Source organism: Coregonus clupeaformis, chromosome 20 (genome assembly GCF_020615455.1).
Source record: "Coregonus clupeaformis isolate EN_2021a chromosome 20, ASM2061545v1, whole genome shotgun sequence".
NCBI lineage: Eukaryota > Metazoa > Chordata > Actinopteri > Salmoniformes > Salmonidae > Coregonus > Coregonus clupeaformis.
Genome location: NC_059211.1, coordinates 41,724,079 through 41,747,757, shown reverse-complemented (window position 1 = coordinate 41,747,757; position 23,679 = coordinate 41,724,079). Strand labels below are relative to the sequence as shown.

Genomic DNA, 23,679 nt, shown 5'->3' with positions numbered 1-23,679 from the left:
TTAACTCCGCTGCACTTCCCCAAAGTGCACCACTCAGGGCTCCACTCAGGTCCCAGCCCAGCGCTGGCATCCCGGGGAGGGACCCAAGGCAGCTGGGCCAGATCACTGGAGACCCGGGGCAGTCATCTTTAATGTTTCCTCAAGCGCAGAGCAGTTGGACTACAGAGAGAACAGGCTTAACCCCAGGGTACGGAGGGGCTGGGGGCTCCCTGGCTGAAACAGAGGGAGCTGATGAGTACAAGATGGAAAAAGACCTGAGGGATAGAAAGAAAGAGAACAAGAGAAAGAAAGAAAGAAAGACAAACAGGAAAATAGAGAAATAACGAGATTGAGATGATAGGGATTGTTGGTCAGACAGCAGCAGGCTTAATTGAAGCGAGAGAGTAAGGTGTCAGAGATCAGACACACACCTGTCTGTAGTGACGTTAGGTACTAATAGTGATGGATGGGCTTCAGCCATGCTGTTTGAGCACCTCAGATCTCCTGTCATTTAGGGCTGCTTCTGTCAGGGGGCTGATATGATGACACTGCACCTCACTCCCATGCTGTTCTACACAGCTTCAAAGGCTATTTTAAGTGTAGGGGTTAGATTTAAGGTTAGGTTTACAGTTAGGGTTAGAATTAGGGTTAGGGTAAGGGGCTAGTGGTTGGTTTAGGGTTAGGGTTAGGGTTAGGGTTAGGGTTAGGGTTAGCGTTAGGGAAAATAGGATGTTTAATGGAAATGTATTTTAGGTCCTCACGAGGATAGAAGAACATAACCGGTGTGTGTGTGTGTGTGTGTTTGTGTAATAATGAAAAAAATGTATGCACTCACTAACTGTAAGTCACTCTGGATAAGAGCGTCTGCTAAATGACTAAAATGTAAATGTAAATGTGTTAATCGAGACGTGTGGTGTATGTAAGTGAGCAAGCCTGTTTATCTACTCTGGCCTTCCAGAGTGTGTGTGGTGTTTGCACCATCAGCATACAGATCCTTGGCTCTACATGGCTGTCCTCCACTCCCAGCTGTGCTGCTGAGTTTCCTGGATCCTTTAATAGTGCTAAGTCTAAAGCTGCTGTTGGGTGTTGTTTTCATGGAGAGGAAATGTGTGAGATGTCTTTCAGTAGTTAGCTTGGTCTATATCCCCCTCACATAGCACAGTGTAATTCTGTGTAATTCTCCCTCTGTCTCTCTCTTTCCCTCTTCAATGACCCCATGCACCAGAGCCCAGAGCCCCAACACTGCCCACTGTTCCCCCCGTGACCCCCTCCTCCGACCCCCACACACAGACCAGCCTGTCCGAACCAGGGGAGCTATTTTAAGCCTGGGCCAAACAAAACAGAGCCCATGTCTTAGTTAGGAGACTTCTTCTATCCCGGACTCTCTAGGGTCCGCTGGGTTCAACGGGCCAGACGTGAGGAACAACAAACTGAGGGCTATTTTGGGGGGAAATATCTTCCCTTAAGATGATAAAGTCAGATGGATCATAGACTTGTACGAAACATGCCATCCTCCACTATGGGTGATGATGAGAGAGGTTCACCGAAGAAAAGAGAGAGAGAAAGATGGAGAAAGAGAGAGAGAGAGAGCGAGAGAGAGAGAGAGAGAGAGAGAGAGAGAGAGAGAGAGAGAGAGAGAGAGAGAGAGAGAGAGAGAGAGAGAGAGAGAGAGAGAGAGAGAGAGAGAGAGAGAGAGAGAGAGAGAGAGAGAGAGAGAGAGAGAGATCAATAGCCCTACCTCCTGCTGATAGATGAGTGTGAGAGACAGTAGACGATGATGAGGAGGGGGACTGGGACTGATCTCTGATGAGCTTTGGGACAGTAGACCTCCAGGGAAAAGTCACTTCCAAATACAAGCTTTTCACTCATATGCAGCTTAGCTGTTGCAGCTATTTTTACAACCCACTTGTATTAAATACTGTACATGTGCATGTACAAAGGAGATATCTATTACAGTGCTGTACTGTACAGTATGTGATATTCTTCAGCCAGCCAATAATAATTATCATAACTGATAATGGCTATTAATAATGTAAGTATTTTGGTCCATCTCATGACCCTTAGCCATTCTGGAGTTACAGGCCCGTGTCACTTCCATAAACACCGTTGGGACAGATATAGGGCCTCACTATTTCAAGCCTCACCATCCAATTCACTTAATGTCACTGCAACAATTCCCTCTGATGTCATAAAGGACAGAACACTTCAGTGAGACAGAGTACAAAAGAATATCAAAGTCCTACTTTGAACAAAGGAAAGTGAAAAGAGCATTTAATAAACCCAGCCTAACCTCAAAGACGTAACATAGTAAATGTGACATTCAAATTAGTATGATGTTACGCTTGGTATGGTTACATAAGACAGAAGGTTACTTAAGCCAAAAGCAAGAGAGAGGTTGGTCGGGGGCCCAAAGGTTGCGTGTTGGAATCACATCACAGACAACTTTTGCATTTTAGTTAATTAGCAACTTTGCAACTACTTAGCATGTTAGCTAAACCTTCCCCTAACCTTAACCCTTACCCCTAACCTTAACCCCTAACATTGAGCTAGCTAACGCTAGCCACAACAAATTGGAATTCGTAACATATTGTACAAATTGCAATTCGTAACATATCATACAAATTGTAATTTATAACTTACCATACGAAATGGATGATGGACATCCACAAATAAATATATACTATACACAACATAACATATCATACTAAATGGAGGGAGACATAATTACATTTACTATGTTGAAAAAAAATAAGATAAAGGAATGTGAAATTCATGCTAACTCAAATACATTGCTTTTTACAGATGAGATCACACACATTTATTTGAGTGCAAGGGCACAGTCACACACACACACACACACACAATAACAAATCACAAACACACTTAGCATCACTCTCCGTCTCCAGTAAGTCGTCACATGGAGTGGGGTGTCTGGCGGATGTCTTCACTTACTATAATAAAAACAGTCATATATCTAAACAGCATGTCTTGGTTGGGACAATAAAACCAACTAGCACTGACTGACTAGGCTATTTAAAGCTTTGACTCAGACATATGGGCCAGGCAGCAAGGAGCATAGAAAAACACAAAAAGAAAGTAAAAGTCCTCTCCATCCCACATCAGAGAAACAATCCACATGGACCAGTTAATACAGGATAGATTGTGAAATTCAGCACTTGCACAGTCCACAGAGGACACATTCATCACATCCAAATACCCAGGCTAAAGTAAGGGATCAAGGATAAAGCCTCTTTTTAAAGGAGCAACTGATGATTCGTTTAAATTACCATTGACTAAGCCTGTTAGCCCAAAACAAAGCTTTTAAGAGTAAGATTACAGGGGATGAATCAGTTTGATTCATTTTTCCTTTCACTAAAGTACAGAAGTAATTCCAGGAAATACAGCGCATACTGTTCAGATTACCTGGTTTTAAAACATGCAATACACTGATTATGTGAACACACAGTAAGCTATAATGTGAATGCTATTGTGTGGACAGGTGATCTGTCTGTGACACAGTGCATGTCTGTCTGTCTGTCTGTCACTCACCTTGGCCCCGATGACAGAACTCTTCTGGTAAAAGCAGCACAGGGCTGCTGTCAAGGTCCTCAGAACGTTGCATCTCTCCGACATCTCTCACCCCTCTCACTTAACTCACAATAAAAGCCCCCCACCAAAAAAATACAATGTCTCAAAAACCACAGAGATTCTCAGTTAGCCTTCATTTCTGTCACACTGGGGGTGTGAGCATGGTAGCAGCTCACTCTGTGGCTCTCTTTCTCTAGTCTCTCTCTTTTTCAGTCTAAGCAGTCCTGTTCTCTGTGCGCTACACAGTGAACACACCACACCATGCTGCTTCACTCAGTCCCGGAGCTCCATGTATGGAGCTGTGGAATCCCCATGTGACCTTGCTCTCCCGCAAATGAAATCTTAGCCAGCTGGGAGGGCACTGCCTCTACCTCTACCAAGACTAACCCCAGCAACCCCCTCTCACCACTGGCAGAGAGAGAGAGAGAGAGAGAGAGAGAGAGAGAGAGAGAGAGAGAGAGAGAGAGAGAGAGAGAGAGAGAGAGAGAGAGAGAGAGAGAGAGAGAGAGAGAGAGAGAGAGAGAGAGAGAGAGAGAGAGAGAGAGAGAGAGAGAGAGAGAGAGAGAGAGAGAGAGAGAGAGAGAGAGAGAGAGAGAGAGAGAGAGAGAGAGAGAGAGAGAGTGAGAGAGTGAGAGAGTGAGAGAGTGAGAGAGTGTGAGAGTGTGAGAGAGAGAGAGAGAGAGAGAGAGAGAGAGAGAGAGAGAGAGACTGCTGTGTGTTTTTCTGAAGCCCCTACCCTACCAACAGTGCTGCTCTGATTAATACACCACCACCGCCACCACACACATGCTATGTGCCTCTTCTGTTCTTTTAACACACTGGTCTTTTAAACTGTGGAGGTATTTTTTTCATACATGATCTAATAGAGTCCAAATGATTTGTTTTAAATTAAAAGATGCATCTGTTCTGTTAATCTCAGAAAAATAGGAAACCCTCTACAAAGGAAGACAGATGTGTGCAGTGCAACACAATTTAGGTCAAATAGGTGAAAATATCTGCAGTAAGATTTAAATCAGTCTGGTTAGACATAATCTGTATTGTTGAAGAGACAAATAGGGAAATAATATGGTTTCTGAGGGCTCTATTCAATCAGATCTGTTTTAGCCGACATCCGCATAGTGGTTGTTTTGGTGGTGTCTGAGGTGGAACTGCGTTAGAGCTGTCAAATCCACAAGTGGCTCCTGGCACCATACCTAAAGAGGACATTGCCATTGGCTGCACGGAGTTGCATTAAGAGAAATCCCATGCAACCTTGTTTACAAGTTTGAACACTGGAATGTGAGACGTATTCTGATTAAATCTAGGCCTTAGTCTGTATTTGTCTCTCTGAACAACCATTGAGAAGAATGTAGAGCCTTCAGATGTGGACCAAGGAGGGGAGCAGGAGAGATGAGTGACAGGATACCTATTCACTGGAGTCAGAGCTGTATCTCTCTGTGTCTCTTAATGATAAGGCCACTTAACTTCAGTCAGCACTTATGGCTGTGGAGAGATGGTTGGAGTATAACAGCGCATGTCCAAAAGACATGTCTTCATTCAAAGCAATGCCACTTGGCAGGTGCTTTTATCAATGTTTCTTACAGTGCAGTGAGTGCATAATTTTCCGCATTATGTATGTGTGATCCCTGAAGGGATTGAACCCATGACCTTGGCGTTGCTAACGCTCTTACCAACTGAGCCACACACAACCACTTTTTGTCCATCTCCCCAGTAATGCCAACAGAGTGGAATACCAACCACTCCAACAACTACAGGAATTTCCAACCACATTTCATTAGCATCACTTTGGACTCTCAGCTGTTCAGGGAATGTTTGGTTGGATGGATGATGATGGGCTGTTTAGCTCTTTCTCTTGGTCCTCCAAAACCATGACATCAGCAGACATCCTAATGTGTGCGTAAAATCCTCCTTAATTCACTTGTCAGTTGAAATACTGTAGCTTCAAGGAAACTTACGTCCCATTTCAGGCAGGTGGAAAAAAGCCATATTGCTAGACGGATGAAAATATACCTTAGCAAACTGCTTTACTTCAGCAGATACAGCCTCACAGGACTGGCTTGCTTCAGCCCTATGAATCAGAGATTAGGTTAAACTATAGGAGAGCGGTAGAGAGAACTGGCTGACTACCGATGCAGAGGTGTGAGAGTGAATGACTGCAATGAACAGCTCAGCTATTTGCAGGTGCTTTCTAGAAATCGGGAGCAATCTGTGAATGTGATTCAGCCAATACAAATAAATGGTAGAAAGAGTCTCCTCTGCCCTTATCAACTGGCCAATCTTAAACTATGCAAAGTGAATACTCTGTTAAGTGGGCCTCTCTGGCTGCATTTAGACAGGCGGCCCAATTTTGATATTTTTTTCACTAATTGGTCTTATGATCTGATGTGATTGGTCAAAAGACCATTTAGTGTAATCAAAAAAAAAATCAGAATTGGGCTGCCTGTCTAAACGCAGCCTCTGCTTTCACCATTAATAAACCTATTGCAACCAGTGTTGCCAAATAATTTTCAGAGGAAATTGCTAGAGGCAGGTCGATTTGTTGCTCAAAGTTGCTAAATTACGTTGTGATGTCATCGCGCGATGACGTCATTACGTAATAACGTAAAACTGCGTCATTACGTGGAATACACAATAACGTTACTCAAATTGACTGGCCATCTCGGCGACAAATATGATTTCACATTTGTTTGTTTATTATCACATATTTTTATTTGTAAAAGTAATATTTTTAAACACAACACATTGAATTATTGAACAATTACACATTACACATTATTGAACAATTACATTTTATTTATTTTCTTTTTAACTAGTAAACCTACACATTCTGAACAATTATAGTTTTAAGCAGTGTATTGGTAGTTAGTTAACATGCTACCTAACTGATCAACAATTATAGGTACAAGCTAATAACAAGGTATATATGCTATCTTATTGAACAATCAATTTAACTCAAATAATGATGTGTGCGCTAGGCATCTCTCTCCAGCTCTCTCCAGGTTGTTGTTCTGTTGGCTGGCCTGCTGCTGCCTGTGCACGAGCTGAGCGCCTGCTGCTGACGTCACTCATAATGCACGTTTGCAGCCAGGCAAAGTGTGTGACAGAGAAAATCGTTTTTGTGTCATTTTGAGGGAAAATGTGTCCATTTTTGCATTTGAGTCACTTTTCAAAAGTTGCTAAAAGTTCCATTTTTTGTTTTTTTGAAGTAGCTATGTTTGTTTCTAGGTGCTGTTTGAAAAAAAAGTTGCCAGGGTAGTCTGAAAAGTTGCTAAATCTAGCAACAAAATTGCTAAGTTGGCATCATTGATTGCAACACCTTTAGAACAAAAAACTCAAACACGAACTCCACCAAATCAGTCGGGGTAACGGCAGTTGGAAAGGGAAAGGGCCAGGAGGTCCAATAACTGGGGGGGTGTAATTACCCAAGAGCCATTAAGAAATGCTGGGTTCCATTCTGCTGCACCCAAATCGCTCATAAAGTGTAGAAAAAGACATTAGGGAAGGCAGGCTGGCTTCCTCTCTACACCGTGCAGGAATGCTCTCCCGCAGGAAACACACCAAACAAGCAAATTGCACTCAATAAAGCCCCAGAAATTCCCCTGGGAAAGAGAGGGACCAGTTAGAGGGTTTTCACAACCTTCAAATCACTGTGTTTAAGAAAAGTACCCCCAAAAAATACACGTTTATTTCTCCAGGTGGAATGGGCGAACAGCCAACTCAGAATAGTAGTTTTCATTTTAGAGTTTCGACTGAGACATTCAGTTGACTCCATGTTCATTATGCAACCATTATTAACCTCCCAACACAGATAGAGCCAGGTGGAAGCATGCGCCCATGCTTCAGTATGTGATTTATTGATCAGACTGCCTTTAGCATGTCAGTGAAACTGATGATGACAACACTGTGATGAAACGTGACACACAACACTAATGCTGGCACAGAACCACAGAGCATAATTGACCAGTGCCAACTGTGCTACATTGATATATCACATATAACATCATGTTTTTTCTCTTGGTCATTTCTAGATAAAAGCTCTAGAAACAGTGTGTAATGTCTGTTCTTTTAGACTTTTGGAAAACTACAATGGATAATAAAAATACAATATGGAAAGCATATTGGAATGTATTTTAATTCAACTCCTGTAAAGAATAGGATAACAACAGATTATCAAGAGATTTACTAGTATTATCAGTGGATGCGCTTTAATAATGTCTGTCCAGCTGTTCGGCTGCATAAATTATACTGTAGTACTTAAGTCAAACCACTAGAGAGTGCCATTTCTCTTTCAGTGTGGTAGACTAGATTGTGGACTATGACCCTGCTGAAGGGCAAAACTCAGTTCTAACTCGTCTAGGATACACGTACAGTAGGTACTGTAGGTAGGAGCAACAGGGAGTGATGAAGGACAACTGTTTGGCTGAGGTAGAGAAGATAACTATCCTGAGGGTGTCACTGGTACTTGGGTTTTATGGATCCCGTCCTCATAAACCTGCTGGCATCTGCCTCTAACAGGGAGCAGCTGACAGCTATATACAGTCTGTGTCCAACTCAATCACACCTGTACTGCATATTCTAGCCACACCATGTACATTATGTATGAGTGGGGCTTGGAGAGTTGGGTGAGATGAGCAACTAATTTCTGCAGCAATTTTCTGAACGACCTCATCCTACAGATGAAAGGTCCAGAGAAGCTATCTGCTCTCATGTTCCTATTTAGAAGTATTGTCATAAATCCAAACTTATAATGTTTTCGTAGTTCTGGCAAAACATTGTATCTCTCTAACCCAGCTCTCACCCTGCCTGCCACAAATAGAGTGTATTTATTTCTCTGTGTATATTTATGTGTGTGTATTTCTCTGTGTATATTTCTGTGTGTGTATTTCTTTGTGTGTATTTCTGTGTGTGTATTTCTGCGGGCTATGCCGTGCTGTGCAGGCCACATGGAGGGCCAAAGGGTCTTCATCTGGTGTTTAGCGAGGGCTGGAGATCTCTCAGGAGGCACAGAGAGCCATTGTTCCCTTTAAAGCTCTTTCATGAGCGGTTAGCCACCACTGGGCAAAAACCGGTTGCATCAACGTTGTTAACACGTCATTTCAACCCCAAAATTAAATCTGATGATGTTGAATCAACATGGAACATTTATTGGATTTGAAAAAAGTCCTCAACCTAAGGGAATTTCTTATTTTATTCACCCAACCTTTAACCAGACAATCGACTAGGCCTGATGTTCTCCATCCTGTCTTTGTTGTCCTCCTGTTCTTCCTCTCTCTTCTTCTCGCCCTACTCTTTCTCTCTTGTGCTGTCTCTTTCCATTCTTCTCTCTCTATCTCACTCTCTATCAGTCTCTCACTCTCTACCCCCTCTCTCTTCTACACTCCAGTGCCTCACTGAGGAGTCTACTGGAGTAGCAGGTGTCTCTCGTCCTGGATCTCTATCCTCCTCTATCCATGGAGAATAAGAGCACCTCCTCCCAGCTACCCACTGCACTGAGGCTAGGAAACACTGTCACCACCGATAAATCTACGATCATTGAGAATTTCAATAAGCATTTTGCTATGGCTGGCCATTCTTTCCACCTGGCTACCCCTACCCCGGCCACCAGCTCTGCACCCTCCACTGCAACTTGCCCATGCCCCCCCCTCCCCACCTCCCCACCGCGATCGATAAAAGACAATACTGTGCAGCCCTCTTCATCGACCTGGCCAAGGCTTTTGACTCTGTCAATCACTGCATTCTTATTGGCAGACTAAATAGCCTTGGTTTCTCAAATGACTGCCTCGCCTGGTTCACCAACTACTTCTCAGATAGAGTTCAGTGTGTCAAATCGGAGGGCCTGTTGTCTGGACCTATGGCAGTCTCTATGGGGGTGCCACAGGGTTCAATTCTCGGGCCGACTCTATTGTCTGTGTATATCAATGATGTCGCTCTTGCTGCTGGTGACTCTCAGATCCACCTCTACGCAGACGACACCATTTTGTATACATCTGGCCCTTCAGTGGACACTGTGTTAATAAACCTCCAAACGAGCTTCAATGCCATACAACACTCCTTCCGTGGCCTCCAACTGCTCTTAAACGCTAGTAAAACTAAATGCATGATCTTCAATCGAACGCTGCTGGCACCCGCCCGCCCGACTAGAATCACTACTCTCGGCGGGTCTGACTTAGAATATGTGGACAACTACAAATACCTAGGTGTCTGGTTAGACCGTAAACTCTCCTTCCAGACTCACATTAAGCATCTCCAATCCAAAGTTACATCTAGAATCGGCTTCCTATTTCGCAACAAAGCCTCCTTCACTCATGCTGCTAAACATGCCCTCGTAAAACTGACTATCCTACCGATCCTTGACTTCGGCGATGTCATTTACAAAATAGCTTCCAACACTCTACTCAGCAAATTGGATTTAGTCTATCACAGTGCCATCCGTTTTGTCACCAAAGCCCCATATACTACCCAACATTGTGACCTGTATGCTCTCGTTGGCTGGCCCTCACTACATATTCGTCGCCAAACCCACTGGCTCCAGGTAATCTATAAATCACTTCTAGGCAAATCTCCGCCTTATCTTAGATCATTGGTCACCATAGCAATACCCACCCGTAGTATGCGTTCCAGCAGGTATATCTCACTGGTCATCCCCAAAGCCAACACCTCCTTTGTCCGCCATTCCTTCCAGTTCTCTGCTGCAAATGACTGGAATCTCTGAAGCTGGAGACACTTATCTCCCTCACTAACTTTAAGCATCAGTTGTCAGAGCAGTTTACCGATCACTGCACCTGTACACAGCCCATCTGTAATTAGCCCACCCAAGTACCTCATCCCCATATTGCTATTTACATTGTTATTTATTTTGCTCATTTGCACCCCAGTATCTCTATTTGCACATCATCTTCTGCACATCTATCACTCCAGTGTTAATACTAAATTGTAATTATTTTTGCACTATGGCCTATTTATTGCCTTACCTCCATAACTTACTACATTTGCACACACTGTATATAGATTTTCTATTGTGTTTTTGACTGTACGTTTTGTTTATTCCATATGTAACTCTGTGTTGTTGTTGTTTTTATCGCACTGCTTTGCTTTATCTTGGCCAGTTCGCAGTTGTAAATGAGAACTTGTTCTCAACTGGCTTACCTGGTTAAAAAAAGGTGAAATATTTTTTTTATTTTTTATCTGACACCATTTTGTCTTTGTGACTGTATCTGTGAGTCACTCTGACAGTTAGTCACACTCTAATCAATGTGAGGCTCATTACATAACCATGATTTTAAACCTCTCATAAACACCACACACTCCCAGACAGAGAAGTTGGGCTCCACCCAGAAAAATAGGATATTTTAGGCGTTGAGTCCTTCTTGAACAATTTCCACTCTCCCGCCTTCTAGATTGGCTTTGAAGATTGCAGCCATGTCAAATCAGAGGCAAAACAACAAGACTTTCACACACAACAGTTTCCGCCCATGCTGTGGCTACATTCAATCATTCTCAGACCAGCCCTGGTCTATCTGTTGTATTGTCTCTATAGTCCACCCATGTAAACCACTATCCCAGTGGTCGGTTGCAGTATGATTGTGGTCATTAGGCATTACTCTGACCAGCTCCGTGTTCACACACAGGTCACCTTCCCACAGGAAATGACTTTGGTACATCAGCCTTTGATGTTTCCTGTTCATGTGTGGCAAACATTCATTGTTGCTTCAATAGTGTATTCATTTAAGGCCCGGCTGAGTGGAAAAACAAACACACCTGGATGGGCTGTGTTGAGGGGCCGTGTGAAGCTTACAGTAACAGTAGATACAGTATCATGGCTGTTAAGTAAGGCCTGGGTCAGACAGTACAGTTCAGCAGTGAAGGCCCCACACACAGCAGATTAATCTCCCACCCAAACAATGGGAGAGGTGCGCCAGTCTGCTGTAGTCCTGCCATCCTCCGGGCTTTCCCATATGGAAATCCTCCTGCACTGTGTCTACCCAGTACAGCACACAGTAGGATGAGGCTGTGTGAGGCGGGCTGTGCTTCGTCAGGCCTCTCTAGTGCTGGTTAAACACCACAGGAGTAACTCTACACTATGACCCATCCTGAATCTGGTGAAACTCACCTCAGAGTTTGTGTGTGGACGTGTGTTAATGTGTGTGCGTATAGCTAGGTTCATTGTGGAGAGGATAAAGGGCATAGATGACTCTTGCCTAAGAATGAGGCCCTGCATGATCTCAGCTGCACCCCCATCTGTCTAATCCTTCTGAGGTGAGCTGAGGTGAGGACAGGGCTCTGATGTCACAGCGTTCGGGATGTTTTCTCATATAACACAGTCTGACCTGGTATCAACAACAACTCATCAAGCTGAGTCAGACAAGGCTGGTGGCTCTCTCCAACATTACAATTAGTAATGAGGGAAGAGGTGGTCCATGTTCCTGTCCCAACATGTTGAGGTGACTGAATAAAGCCTTCCGCATGCTTTGTTTCGGCTGGCGCCTAGCTGAACTCGGCTAGGCAAACCGAACGAGTGTGTTCGCATAGTCTCTTAAAAGTCCTTCACTTGAAAAATGAGATAAAAGCAGCAATAGTACTGTTTGTACATCTTGAAACGCCGTAGCCAGTATATATTTACTAAAAATAGTCAGAATTAATCTAAGATAACACAAGAAATCTGTCATTAATTTTGACGTTTTTGCCGAGGAGATCTTAGTCGTGCAATTTTACATCTAACTACAAACAAAGAGGTTGAGGGTAGAGGAAGGACAGGCCTAAAAACAAACAAAATATAACTATCGTAAAATAGATTGTGTCCGTAAAATGTAAACTCTGCAAAAAAAGAAACGTCCTCTCACTGTCAACTGCGTTTATTTTCAGCAAACTTAACATGTGTAAATATTTGTATGAACATAACAAGATTCAACAACTGAGACATAAACTGAACAAGTTTCACAGACATGTGACTAACAGAAATTGAATAATGTGTCACTGAACAAAGGGGGGGTCAAAATCAAAAGTAACAGTCAGTATCTGGTGTGGCCACCAGCTGCATTAAGTACTGCAGTGCATCTCCTCCTCATGGACTGCACCAGATTTGCCAGTTCTTGCTGTGACCCTCACCCTCCGATCCAACAGGTCCCAGACGTGCTCAATGGGTTTGAGATCAGGGCTCTTCGCTGGCCATGGCAGAACACTGACATTCCTGTCTTGCAGGAAATCACACACAGAACGAGCAGTATAGCTGGTGGCATTGTCATGCTGGAGGGTCATGTCAGGATGAGCCTGCAGGAAGGGTACCACATGAGGGAGGAGGATGTCTTCCCTGTAACGCACAGCATTGAGATTGCCTGCAATGACAACAAGCTCAGTCCGATGATGCTGTAACACACCGCCCCATACCATGACGGAACCTCCATCTCCAAATCGATCCCGCTCCAGAGTACAGGCCTCAGTGTAACGCTCATTCCTTCGATGATAAACGCAAATCTGACCATCACCCCTGGTGAGACAAAACCGCGACTCGTCAGTGAAGAGCACTTTTTGCCAGTCCTGTCTGGTCCAGCGACGGTGATGTCTGTTGAGGACCTGCCTTACAACAGGCCTACAAGCCCTCAGTCCAGCCTCTCTCAGCCTACTGCGGACAGTCTGAGCACTGATGGAGGGATTGTGCGTACCTGGTGTAACTTGGGCAGTTGTTGTTGCCATCCTGTACCTGTCCCGCAGTTGTGATTTTCGGATCACACGTGGTCTGCCACTGCGAGGACGATCAGCTGTCCGTCCTGTCTCCCTGTAGCGCTGTCTTAGGCGTCTCACAGTACGGACATTGCAATTTATTGCCCTGGCCACATCTGCAGTCCTCATTTACATTTTACATTTTAGTTATTTAGCAGACGCTCTTATCCAGAGCGACTTACAGTTAGTGAGTGCATACATTTTTTCATGCCTCCTTGCAGCATGCCTAAGGCACGTTCACGCAGATGAGCAGGGACCCTGGTCATCTTTCTTTTGGTGTTTTTCAGAGTCAATAGAAAGGCCTCTTTAGTGTCCTAAGTTTTCATAACTGTGACCTTAATTGCCTACCGTCTGTAAGCTGTTAGTGTCTTAACGACCATTCCACAGGTGCATGTTCATTAATTGTTTATGGTTCATTGAACAAGCATGGGAAACAGTGTTTAATCCCTTTAAAATGAAGATCTGTGAAGTTATTTTGATTTTTATGAATTATCTTTGAAAGACAGGGTCCTGAAAAAGGGATGTTTCTTTAGTATGTATAAGCTAGAAGTAGAAGCCTAAGTGTTGTTGTTCATTAGTTTACTCCAATTAGGGGAGGGGTGGTAGGGTTAGTGGAAAATAATAAAGGAAAATATATTTTAAAAAGATATGTATATATACTCAAAATTTCAAGCCTCTGCCTCTAACCCTAGGAAGCTCTTTGCCACCTTCTCCTCCCTGCTGAATCCCCCTCCTCCTTCCCCTCCCTCATCCCTCTCTGTGGATGACTTCGTCAACCATTTTGAAAAGAAGGTTGACGACATTCGATCCTCATTTATTAAGTCAAATGACACCGCTGGTCCTACTCACACTGCCCTACTCTATGCTTTGACTTCTTTCTCCCCTCTCTCTCCAGATGAAATCTTGCGACTTGTGACGGCCGGCCGCCCAACAACCTGCCCGCTTGACCCTATCCCCTCCTCTCTTCTCCAGACCATTTCCGGAGACCTTCTCCCTTACCTCACCTCGCTCATCAACTCATCCTTGACCGCTGGCCATGTCCCTTCCGTCTTCAAGAGAGCAAGAGTTGCACCCCTCCTCAAAAAACCTACACTCGATCCCTCCGATGTCAACAACTACAGACCAGTATCCCTTCTTTCTTTTCTCTCCAAAACTCTTGAGCGTGCCGTCTCTAGCCAACTCTCCTGCTATCTCTCTCAGAATGACCTTCTTGATCCAAACCAGTCAGTTTTCAAGATTGGTCATTTTCAAGATTGGTCATTTAACTTCTCTGTGTCACGGAGGCTCTCCGCACTGCTAAAGCTAACTCTCTCTCCTCTGCTCTTATCCTTCTAGACCTATCCGCTGCCTTTGATACTGTGAACCATCAGATCCTTCTCTCCACCCTCTCCGAGTTGGGCATCTCCGGTGCTGCTCACTCTTGGATTGCGTCCTACCTGACAGGTCGCTCCTACCAGGTGGCGTGGCGAGAATCTGTCTCCGCACCACGTGCTCTCACCACTGGTGTCCCCCAAGGCTCAGTTCTAGGCCCTCTCCTATTCTCTCTATACACCAAGTCACTTGACTCTGTCATATCCTCACATGGTCTCTCCTATCATTGCTACGCAGACGACACACAATTCATTTTCTCCTTTCCCCCTTCTGATAACCAGGTGGTGAATCGCATTTCTGCATGTCTGGCAGACATATCAGTGTGGATGTCGGATCACCACCTCAAGCTGAACCTCAACAAGACGGAGCTGCTCTTCCTCCCGGGGAAGGACTGCCCGCTCCATGATCTCGCCATCACGGTTGACAACTCCATTGTGTCCTCCTCCCAGAGTGCAAAGAACCTTGGCATGACCCTGGACAATACCCTGTCGTTCTCCGCTAACATCAAAGCGGTGACCCGATCCTGCAGGTTCATGCTCTACAACATTCGCAGAGTACGACCCTACCTTACACAGAAAGCGGCACAGGTCCTAATCCAGGCACTTGTCATCTCCCGTCTGGATTACTGCAACTCGCTGTTGGCTGGGCTCCCTGCCTGTGCCATTAAACCCCTTCAATTTATCCAGAACGCTGCAGCCCGTCTGGTGTTCAACCCAAGTTCTCTCATGTCACCCCGCTCCTCCGCACACTCCACTGGCTTCCAGTTGAGGCTCGCATCTACTACAAGACCATGGTGCTTGCCTACGGAGCTGTGAGGGGAACCTTCAGGCTCTGATCAGACCTTACACCCAAACAAGGGCACTACATTCATCCACCTCTGGCCTGCTAGCTCCCCTACCTCTATGGAAGCACATTTCCTGCTCAGCCCAGTCAAAGCTATTCGCTGCTGCTCTGGCACCCCAATGGTGGAACAAGCTCCCCCATGACGCCAGGACAGCGGAGTCACTGACCACCTTCCGGAGACACTTGAAACCCTACCTCTTTAAGGAATACCTGGAATAGTACATTTACATTTTACATTTTAGTCATTTAGCAGACGCTCTTATCCAGAGCGACTTACAGTTAGTGAATACATTTTTTTTATTTTTTTATACTGGCCCCCCGTGGGAATCGAACCCACAACCCTGGCGTTGCAAACGCCATGCTCTATCAACTGAGCTACATCCCTGCCGGCCATTCCCTCCCCTACCCTGGACGACGCTGAGCCAATTGTGCGCCGCCCATCAGTCTCCCGGTCGCGGCCGGCTGCGACAGAGCCTGGATTCGAACCAGGATCTCTAGTGGCACAGTTAGCACTGCGAAGCAGTGCCTTAGACCACTGCGCCACTCAATTCATCATTAGTATAAAGTAATCCTTCTTCCCCCACCCCCCATAAAAAAAAGGTGGTTGTCCCACTGGTTATCATCAGTTAAATGCACCAATTTGTAAGTCGCTCTGGATAAGAGCGTCTGCTAAATGATGTAAATGTAAAATGTAAATACACAGAGTACCAGTCAAAAGTTTGGACACACCTACTCATTCAAAGGTTTTTCTTTATTTTTACAATTTTCTACATCGTAGAATAATAGTGAAGACATCAAAACTATGAAATAACACATATGGAATCATGTAGTAACCAAAAAAGTGTTAAACAAATCAAAATATATTTTATATTTGAGATTCTTCAAATAGCCACCATTTGCCTTGATGACAGCTTTGCACACTCTTGGCATTCTCTCAACCAGCTTCATGAGGTAGTCACCTGGAATCCATTTCAATTAACAGGTGTGCCTTCATAAAAGTTAATTTGTGGAATTTCTTTCCTTCTTAATGCGTTTGAGCCAATCAGTTGTGTTGTGACCAGGTAGGGGGGGTAGCCCTATTTGGTAAAACAGAAGATAGCCCTATTTGGTAAAAGACCAAGTCCATATTGTGGCAAGAACAGCTCAAATAAGCAAAGAGAAACAACAGTCCATCATTACTTTAAGACATGAAGGTCAGTCAATACGGAACATTTCAAGAACTTTGAACGTTTCTTCAAGTGCAGTCGCAAAAACCATCAAGCGCTATGATGAAACTGGCTCTCATGAGGACCGCCACAGGAATGGAAGACCCAGAGTTACCTCTGCTGCAGAGGATAAGTTCATTAGTTACCAGCCTCAGAAATTGCAGCCCAAATAAATGCTTCACAGGGTCCAAGTAACAGACACATCTCAACATCAACTGTTCAGAGGAGACTGTGTGAATCAGGCCTTCATGGTCGAATTGCTGCAAAGACACCACTACTAATGGACACCAATAAGAACAAGAGACTTGCTTGGGCCAAGAAACACGAGCAATGGACATTAGACCGGTGGAAATTTGTCCTTTGGTCTGGAGTCCAAATTTGAGATTTTTGGTTCCAACCGCTGTGTCTTTGTGAGACACAGTGTGGGTGAACGGATTATCTCCACATGTGTATTTCCCACAGTAAAGCATGGAGGAGGAGGTGTTATGGTGTGGGGATGCTTTGCTGGTGACTGTCTGTGATTTATTTAGAATTCAAGGCACACTTAACCAGCATGGCTACCACAGCATTCTGCAGCGATACGCCATCCCATCTGGTTTGGGCTTAGTGGGACTATAATTTGTTTTTCAACAGGACAATGACCCAACACACCTCCAGGCTGTGTAAGTGCTATTTTACCAAGAAGGAGAGTGATGGAGTGCTGCATCAGATGACCTGGCCTCCACAATCCCCCGACCTCAATCCAATTGAGATGGTTTGGGATGAGTTGGACCGCAGAGTGAAGGAAAAGCAGCCAACAAGTGCTCAGTGTGACGATCCCGGCTGTCTGAGTCGGGTCCTGTCTGGTGACTAGTTTTTCCTGTTCGTAATCTCCAGTTTCCCGAGGGTTCGGGAACGCTCCGGGGAGCGCTCTTGTTTTCCGCACCTGCATCCCATCAGCAATCTGCACACCTGGTCCTGATCATCACCCTTCTTAGGCTCTGGCCGAACATCCAGTTCCTGCCGGATCGTTAGCCATGAACAGTAGGTGTATCAGAGTATCAGTCCTAGAGCGTCTAGCGTTAGTTTTGTTGTTTGGTACCTTGTTGGTTTATTGTTACTTACCTCCGTTTTTGTTCCATCTGCAGTCACTCGTCCGGAACCTTCACCCTACCTCTGCCTGATGGTCGGCGGCTGCCGAGCCATCACTGGACCTACAACTGCACCCTCAACAACTCATCCACGCCGCCCGCTCTGTCCCTGGATTATTCTGCACCTTTTTGAATCTGTAATAAACCCTCACCTTCGTTCAACTCTCCTTGTCCTGGTCTGCTTCTGGGTTCTGTCTGAGGGAACCGTGACAGAACGATCCGGCCAGTAATGAACCCAGCGGACCTGGACTCTGTTCGCCATGCCATTACCCAGCAGGAGAAGATGTTGGGCCATCATAGCACGGTGCTACAGGAGATCGCGTTGTCAGTTCGGAACCTTTCTACCGGTCTGACGGAGGTCCAGAACCAACGCCAGTGTCCGGTGGAGGACCCACTACCGGTTTCACCCATCTCGCCTGCCGCTTCTGAAGTTGTGTCCCTCCGTGAGCCCAAGGTTCCGACGCCGGATAAATATGAGGGGGAGCTGGGAAGATGCCGTTCCTTCCTTATGCAGTGTGGATTAGTGTTCGATCTACAGCCCTACTCTTATGCCACAGACAAGGCTAGGATAGCCTTTGTGATTGAGTTGCTGCGTGGTCGAGCGCTGGAGTGGGCTTCAGCCGTTTGGGAACGACAGGATCCCTGCATGGCTTCATACCAGGGGTTCACGGCCGAGATGAGGAAGCTCTTCGACCATTCCGTCCGAGGGAGGGACGCAGCTAGGCGCCTGTTTTCTCTTCACCAAGGAACTCGCAGCGTGGCCGACTTCGTGATCGAGTTCAAGACGTTGGCTGTGGAGAGTGGGTGGAACGAGGAGTCTTTGCAAGCGGCCTTTTACCAGGGTCTGTCGGAGCAGCTCAAGGATGAGTTGATCTCCTATCCGGAGCCTAGTGACCTGGACAGCTTGGTAGCCTTGTCTATTCGGGTGGATAATCGAGTCCGAGAGCGAAGGAGGGAGAAGCAATGGGGTCCGTCCAATCGATCAGCTTCTCAGTTCCCAGTCGGGTCGGGTGGTGGACCAGAACACGTCGATCATTCTCCACCACAAAGGATTAGTGGAGAGGATCTCTCTCCCGATTCTGAACCCATGCAAGTGGGGCGGCACGGGTTAACCAAGGAGGAGCGTCAACATAGACGTAAGACCAACTGCTGCCTCTACTGTGGTCGCTCGGGACATTACATCTCCACCTGTTCCCGGCGGTCGTCAAACTGCCCGGCTCGCTAAAGTTGGGAGGACTTTTAGCGAGCCAGTTTCAACCTCTCAGTACCTCTGTCAGACCCCGCTTCCCGGCTACCCTTGTGAACAGGAATCAGAGCTTAGCGCTTAACGCTTTTATCGATTCAGGTGCCGATGGAAGCTTTCTTGATGCCGAGTTGGTGGAACAGCTGGGGCTTTCCAAGGAGCAATTGCCGGAAGCCATTGAAGCGACCACTCTGAACGGCAGTAGTCTGGCACGTATCACGATGAGGACTGAACCGGTTAAGATGCGGTTGTCGGGGAATCATTCTGAGATGATTTCATTTTTTCATTCTGCCGTCTTCCCATGTTCCTCTGGTCCTTGGATACCCCTGGCTGAAGGAACACAATCCCACGTTCGATTGGGTGACGGGCAAGGTAACGAGTTGGAGCCTTGATTGTCATGCTAACTGTCTCAAGACTGCCTGCCCCCATTCGGTTCCCAGTCAGGTGATTGAGGCTAAACCCCCAGATTTGTCCCTGGTTCCCGAGACATATCACGATTTGGGGAAGTTTTCAGTAAGCAGAAGGCTCTGTCACTCCCTCCCCACCGACCATATGATTGTGCCATCAACCTGGTCCCTGGAGCTGTCTACCCCAAGGGAAGGTTATACAGTATCTCCCGACCTGAACGTGAGGCGTTGGAGACCTACATCAAGGAGTCCCTAGCTGCTGGTCTCGTTCGTCCCTCGTCATCACCCCTGGGGGCAGGATTCTTCTTTGTGGGTAAGAAGGATGGCTCTCTTCGACCGTGTATTGATTATCGGGGGTTGAATGACATCACGGTCAAGAACAAGTATCCCCTGCCCTTGATGAGTTCTGCCTTCGACTCCTTACAGGGTGCTACGGTGTTCACCAAGCTAGACCTACGCAATGCGTATCACCTGGTCCGGATCAGAGAGGGGGGACGAGTGGTTGACGGGTTTCAATACACCGATGGGTCACTTCGAGTATCAGGTGATGCCGTTTGGACTGACCAATGCTCCAGCGGTATTCCAGAGTATGGTGAACGACGTCCTGAGAGATATGATCGGTCTCTTCGTGTTTGTTTACCTGGATGACATTCTGATCTTCTCGAAGGAACCTTCCGACCACGTCCAGCATGTCCGGCAGGTTCTGCAGCGATTGTTGGAGAATCGCCTGTTCGTGAAGGCCGAGAAGTGCGAGTTTCACGCCCACACGACATCCTTTCTCGGGTACATCATCTCCAGGGGAGAGATTAGGATGGACCAGGAGAAGGTTAGAGCGGTTCTGGAATGGGCCCAGCCCGGTACGAGATTGCAGCTCCAGAGATTTTTGGGGTTTGCGAATTTCTACCGCAGATTCATCCGGGATTACAGCCGTGTGGCCGCTCCATTAACTGCCTTGACTTCCAGTATCAGGACCTTCAAGTGGAATCCGGAGGCGGATCGTGCGTTTCTGGATTTGAAGAGGCGATTCACCAACGCACCGATTCTCTCTCAACCGGACACGGGCCGTCAGTTCGTCGTTGAAGTGGACGCGTCTGATGTGGGAGTTGGCGCCATCCTGTCGCAGCGATGCTCCACGGACAGTAAACTCCATCCCTGCGCCTACTACTCGTCGCCTTTCGCCTGCGGAGAGGAATTACGATGTGGGTAACCGGGAGCTTCTCGCGGTGAAACTTGCCTTGGAGGAGTGGCGCCACTGGTTGGAGGGGGCGGAGCAACCGTTTATTGTCTGGACTGACCACAAGAATCTTGCTTACGTGCAATCGGCTAAACGTCTCAACTCCCGGCCAGGCCAGGTGGGCGTTGTTTTTCGGACGATTCAAGTTTTTCCTGACGTTCCGACCTGGATCTAAGAACGGCAAGGCGGACGCCTTGTCCCGGATGTTCTCCAAGACGGAGGAGAGTGGGTCCAAGACCGAGACAATTCTCCCCCGGAACTGCGTCGTGGGAGCAGTTATGTGGAAGATTGAGGAGGAGGTGCTGGCGGCCCTTCGGACTCAGCCCGGTCCCGGTAACGGTCCACCCGGTCGGTTGTTTGTGCCTGAGTCGGTTCGTCCTGCTGTCCTCAAATGGTCCCACGCCAGCAAGATGGCTTGTCACCCTGGCGTGGCTCGGACAATGGCGTTTCTTCGCAGACGCTTTTTGGTGGCCTGCCATGGCCGAGGATACTCGGGGGTTTGTTGCTGCCTGTCCAGTGTGTGCGCAGAATAAGAGTACCAATCGGCCCAGCTCTGGACTACTTCACCCCCTTCCTATTCCCCGCGACCATGGTCGCATCTGGCCCTGGACTTCGTCACTGGGTTGCCCGCTTCTGAGGGGAACACGGTCGTTCTGACTATCGTGGACAGATTCAGCAAGTTCGCCCACTTTGTGCCTATTGCCAAGCTTCCCTCTGCCTTGGAGACGTCCGAGATCCTGGTTAGGGAGGTTTTCAGGGTCCACGGTTTGCCCAGTGATATCGTTTCCGACCGTGGCCCTCAGTTTACCTCTGCTGTCTGGAAGTCCTTCTGTTTGGCCATTGGAGCTACAGTCAGTCTCACATCTGGTTTTCACCCCCAATCCAATGGTCAGGCGGAGAGAGCCAACCAGAAGATGGAATCCACGCTACGCTGTCTGGTCTCTTCCAACCCCACCTCCTGGGTCTCTCAGTTGCCTTGGGTTGAGTATGCCCACAATACTCTTCCTACATCTGCCACTGGGATGTCTCCCTTCCAGTGCCTGTATGGCTACCAACCTCCCCTGTTTCCTTCTCAGGAGAAGGAGCTCTCAGTGCCTTCTGTTCAGGCCCATATTCGTCGTTGCCACCGGACCTGGCATCGGGCCAGAAGGGCACTCCTTAGAGTTTCGGACCGGTATCAGCTCCAGGCGAATCGTCGCCGGATCCCCGCTCCCACCTATACCATCGGAGATAGGGTTTGGTTGGCCACACGGGATCTTCCGTTACGGACTGAGTCTAGGAAGTTGTTACCGAAGTTCATTGGTCCGTTTGTGGTGGAGAAGGTGATCAATCCAGTGGCAGTTCGACTCAAACTACCGAGGACGCTCAGAGTCCATCCCACCTTTCATGTCTCCTGCCTCAAGCCTGTCTTCCTCAGTCCTCTGTTGCCTCCTCCGCCTCCTCCTCCTCCTCCTCGGATGATCGGAGGTGGTCCTGCCTACACGGTGCGGCGCATCATGGATTCCAGACGGCGGGGCCGGGGTTTCCAGTATCTCGTGGACTGGGAGGGGTATGGCCCTGAGGAGAGGGAGTTGGATTCCGCGGCGACAGGTCCTAGATGCGGACCTCATCAGTGACTTCTACCGCCTCCATCCTGGCGCTCCGGGAGTCCGCCCGGTGGCGTTTGCCGGAGGGGGGTACTGTGACGATCCCGGCTGTCTGAGTCGGGTCCTGTCTGGTGACTAGTTTTTCCTGTTCGTAATCTCCAGTTTCCCGAGGGTTCGGGAACGCTCCGGGAGCGCTCTTGTTTTCCGCACCTGCATCCCATCAGCAATCTGCACACCTGGTCCTGATCATCACCCTTCTTAGGCTCTGGCCGAACATCCAGTTCCTGCCGGATCGTTAGCCATGAACAGTAGGTGTATCAGAGTATCAGTCCTAGAGCGTCTAGCGTTAGTTTTGTTGTTTGGTACCTTGTTGGTTTATTGTTACTTACCTCCGTTTTTGTTCCATCTGCAGTCACTCGTCCGGAACCTTCACCCTACCTCTGCCTGATGGTCGGCGGCTGCCGAGCCATCACTGGACCTACAACTGCACCCTCAACAACTCATCCACGCCGCCCGCTCTGTCCCTGGATTATTCTGCACCTTTTTGAATCTGTAATAAACCCTCACCTTCGTTCAACTCTCCTTGTCCTGGTCTGCTTCTGGGTTCTGTCTGAGGGAACCGTGACACTCAGCATATGTGGGAACTCCTTCAAGACTGTTGGAAAAGCATTCCAGGTGAAGCTGTTTGAGAGAATGCCAAGATTGTGCAAAGCTGTCATCAAGGCAAAGGGTGGCTATTTGAAGAATCTCAAATATAAAATATATTTTGATTTGTTTAACACTTTTTTGGATACTACATGATTCCATATGTGTTATTTCATAGATTTGATATCTTTACTATTATTCTTCAATGCAGAAAATTGTAAAAAGAAAGAAAAACCCTTGAATGAGTAGGTGTTCTAAATCTTTTGACCGGTAGTGTATATATGTATGTGTATGTATGTATGTATATGTATGTGTATAGGTATGTATATTTATATATGTGTGTGTATGTATGTATGTATGTATGTATGTATGTATGTATGTATGTATGTATGTATGTATGTATGTATGTATGTATGTATGTATGTATGTATGTATGTATGCATGTATCTGTGTGTGTATATATATAAATGGGGGATTGGAAATGATGCAGACAATTACATTGATGGAAGCTGCAATATTAAAGCTGATCTGCATGAAAACAATTAGTCTCTCGTTGAATGACATCAAACACTGAATAATCCCTATTGTTGACCAATCACTGATGAAGGGGCGTAGACTTCGGCTACCGAACTTCGGTTTGCCGCGAGAGAAAACATGTGTGTGCACGAACAGCCGAAAAACCCTTGCCGAAGACCAAAACAAACAAAAACGTTCCAAAATGTTGTCATAAT

The 23,679-nt window shown here is 46.7% G+C and overlaps 1 protein-coding gene across 2 annotated transcripts in view; it reads right to left on the bottom strand.

The window, feature by feature from the left end:
* The window catches only part of LOC121533418 (breast cancer anti-estrogen resistance protein 3), an 87,715-nt gene that overhangs the window by 39,656 nt on the left and 24,380 nt on the right, over positions 1 to 23,679 (bottom strand). The window contains exon 1 of one of the 2 annotated variants that reach the window (XM_041839356.1): positions 3,529 to 3,815. The exons of the other annotated variant lie outside the window; for it this stretch is intronic. Coding sequence (XP_041695290.1) covers positions 3,529 to 3,612 — 84 coding nt within the window. The 5' untranslated portion in view covers positions 3,613 to 3,815. Of the gene's footprint in view, positions 1 to 3,528; positions 3,816 to 23,679 lie in introns of those variants that run through there. 2 annotated transcript variants of the gene reach the window in all.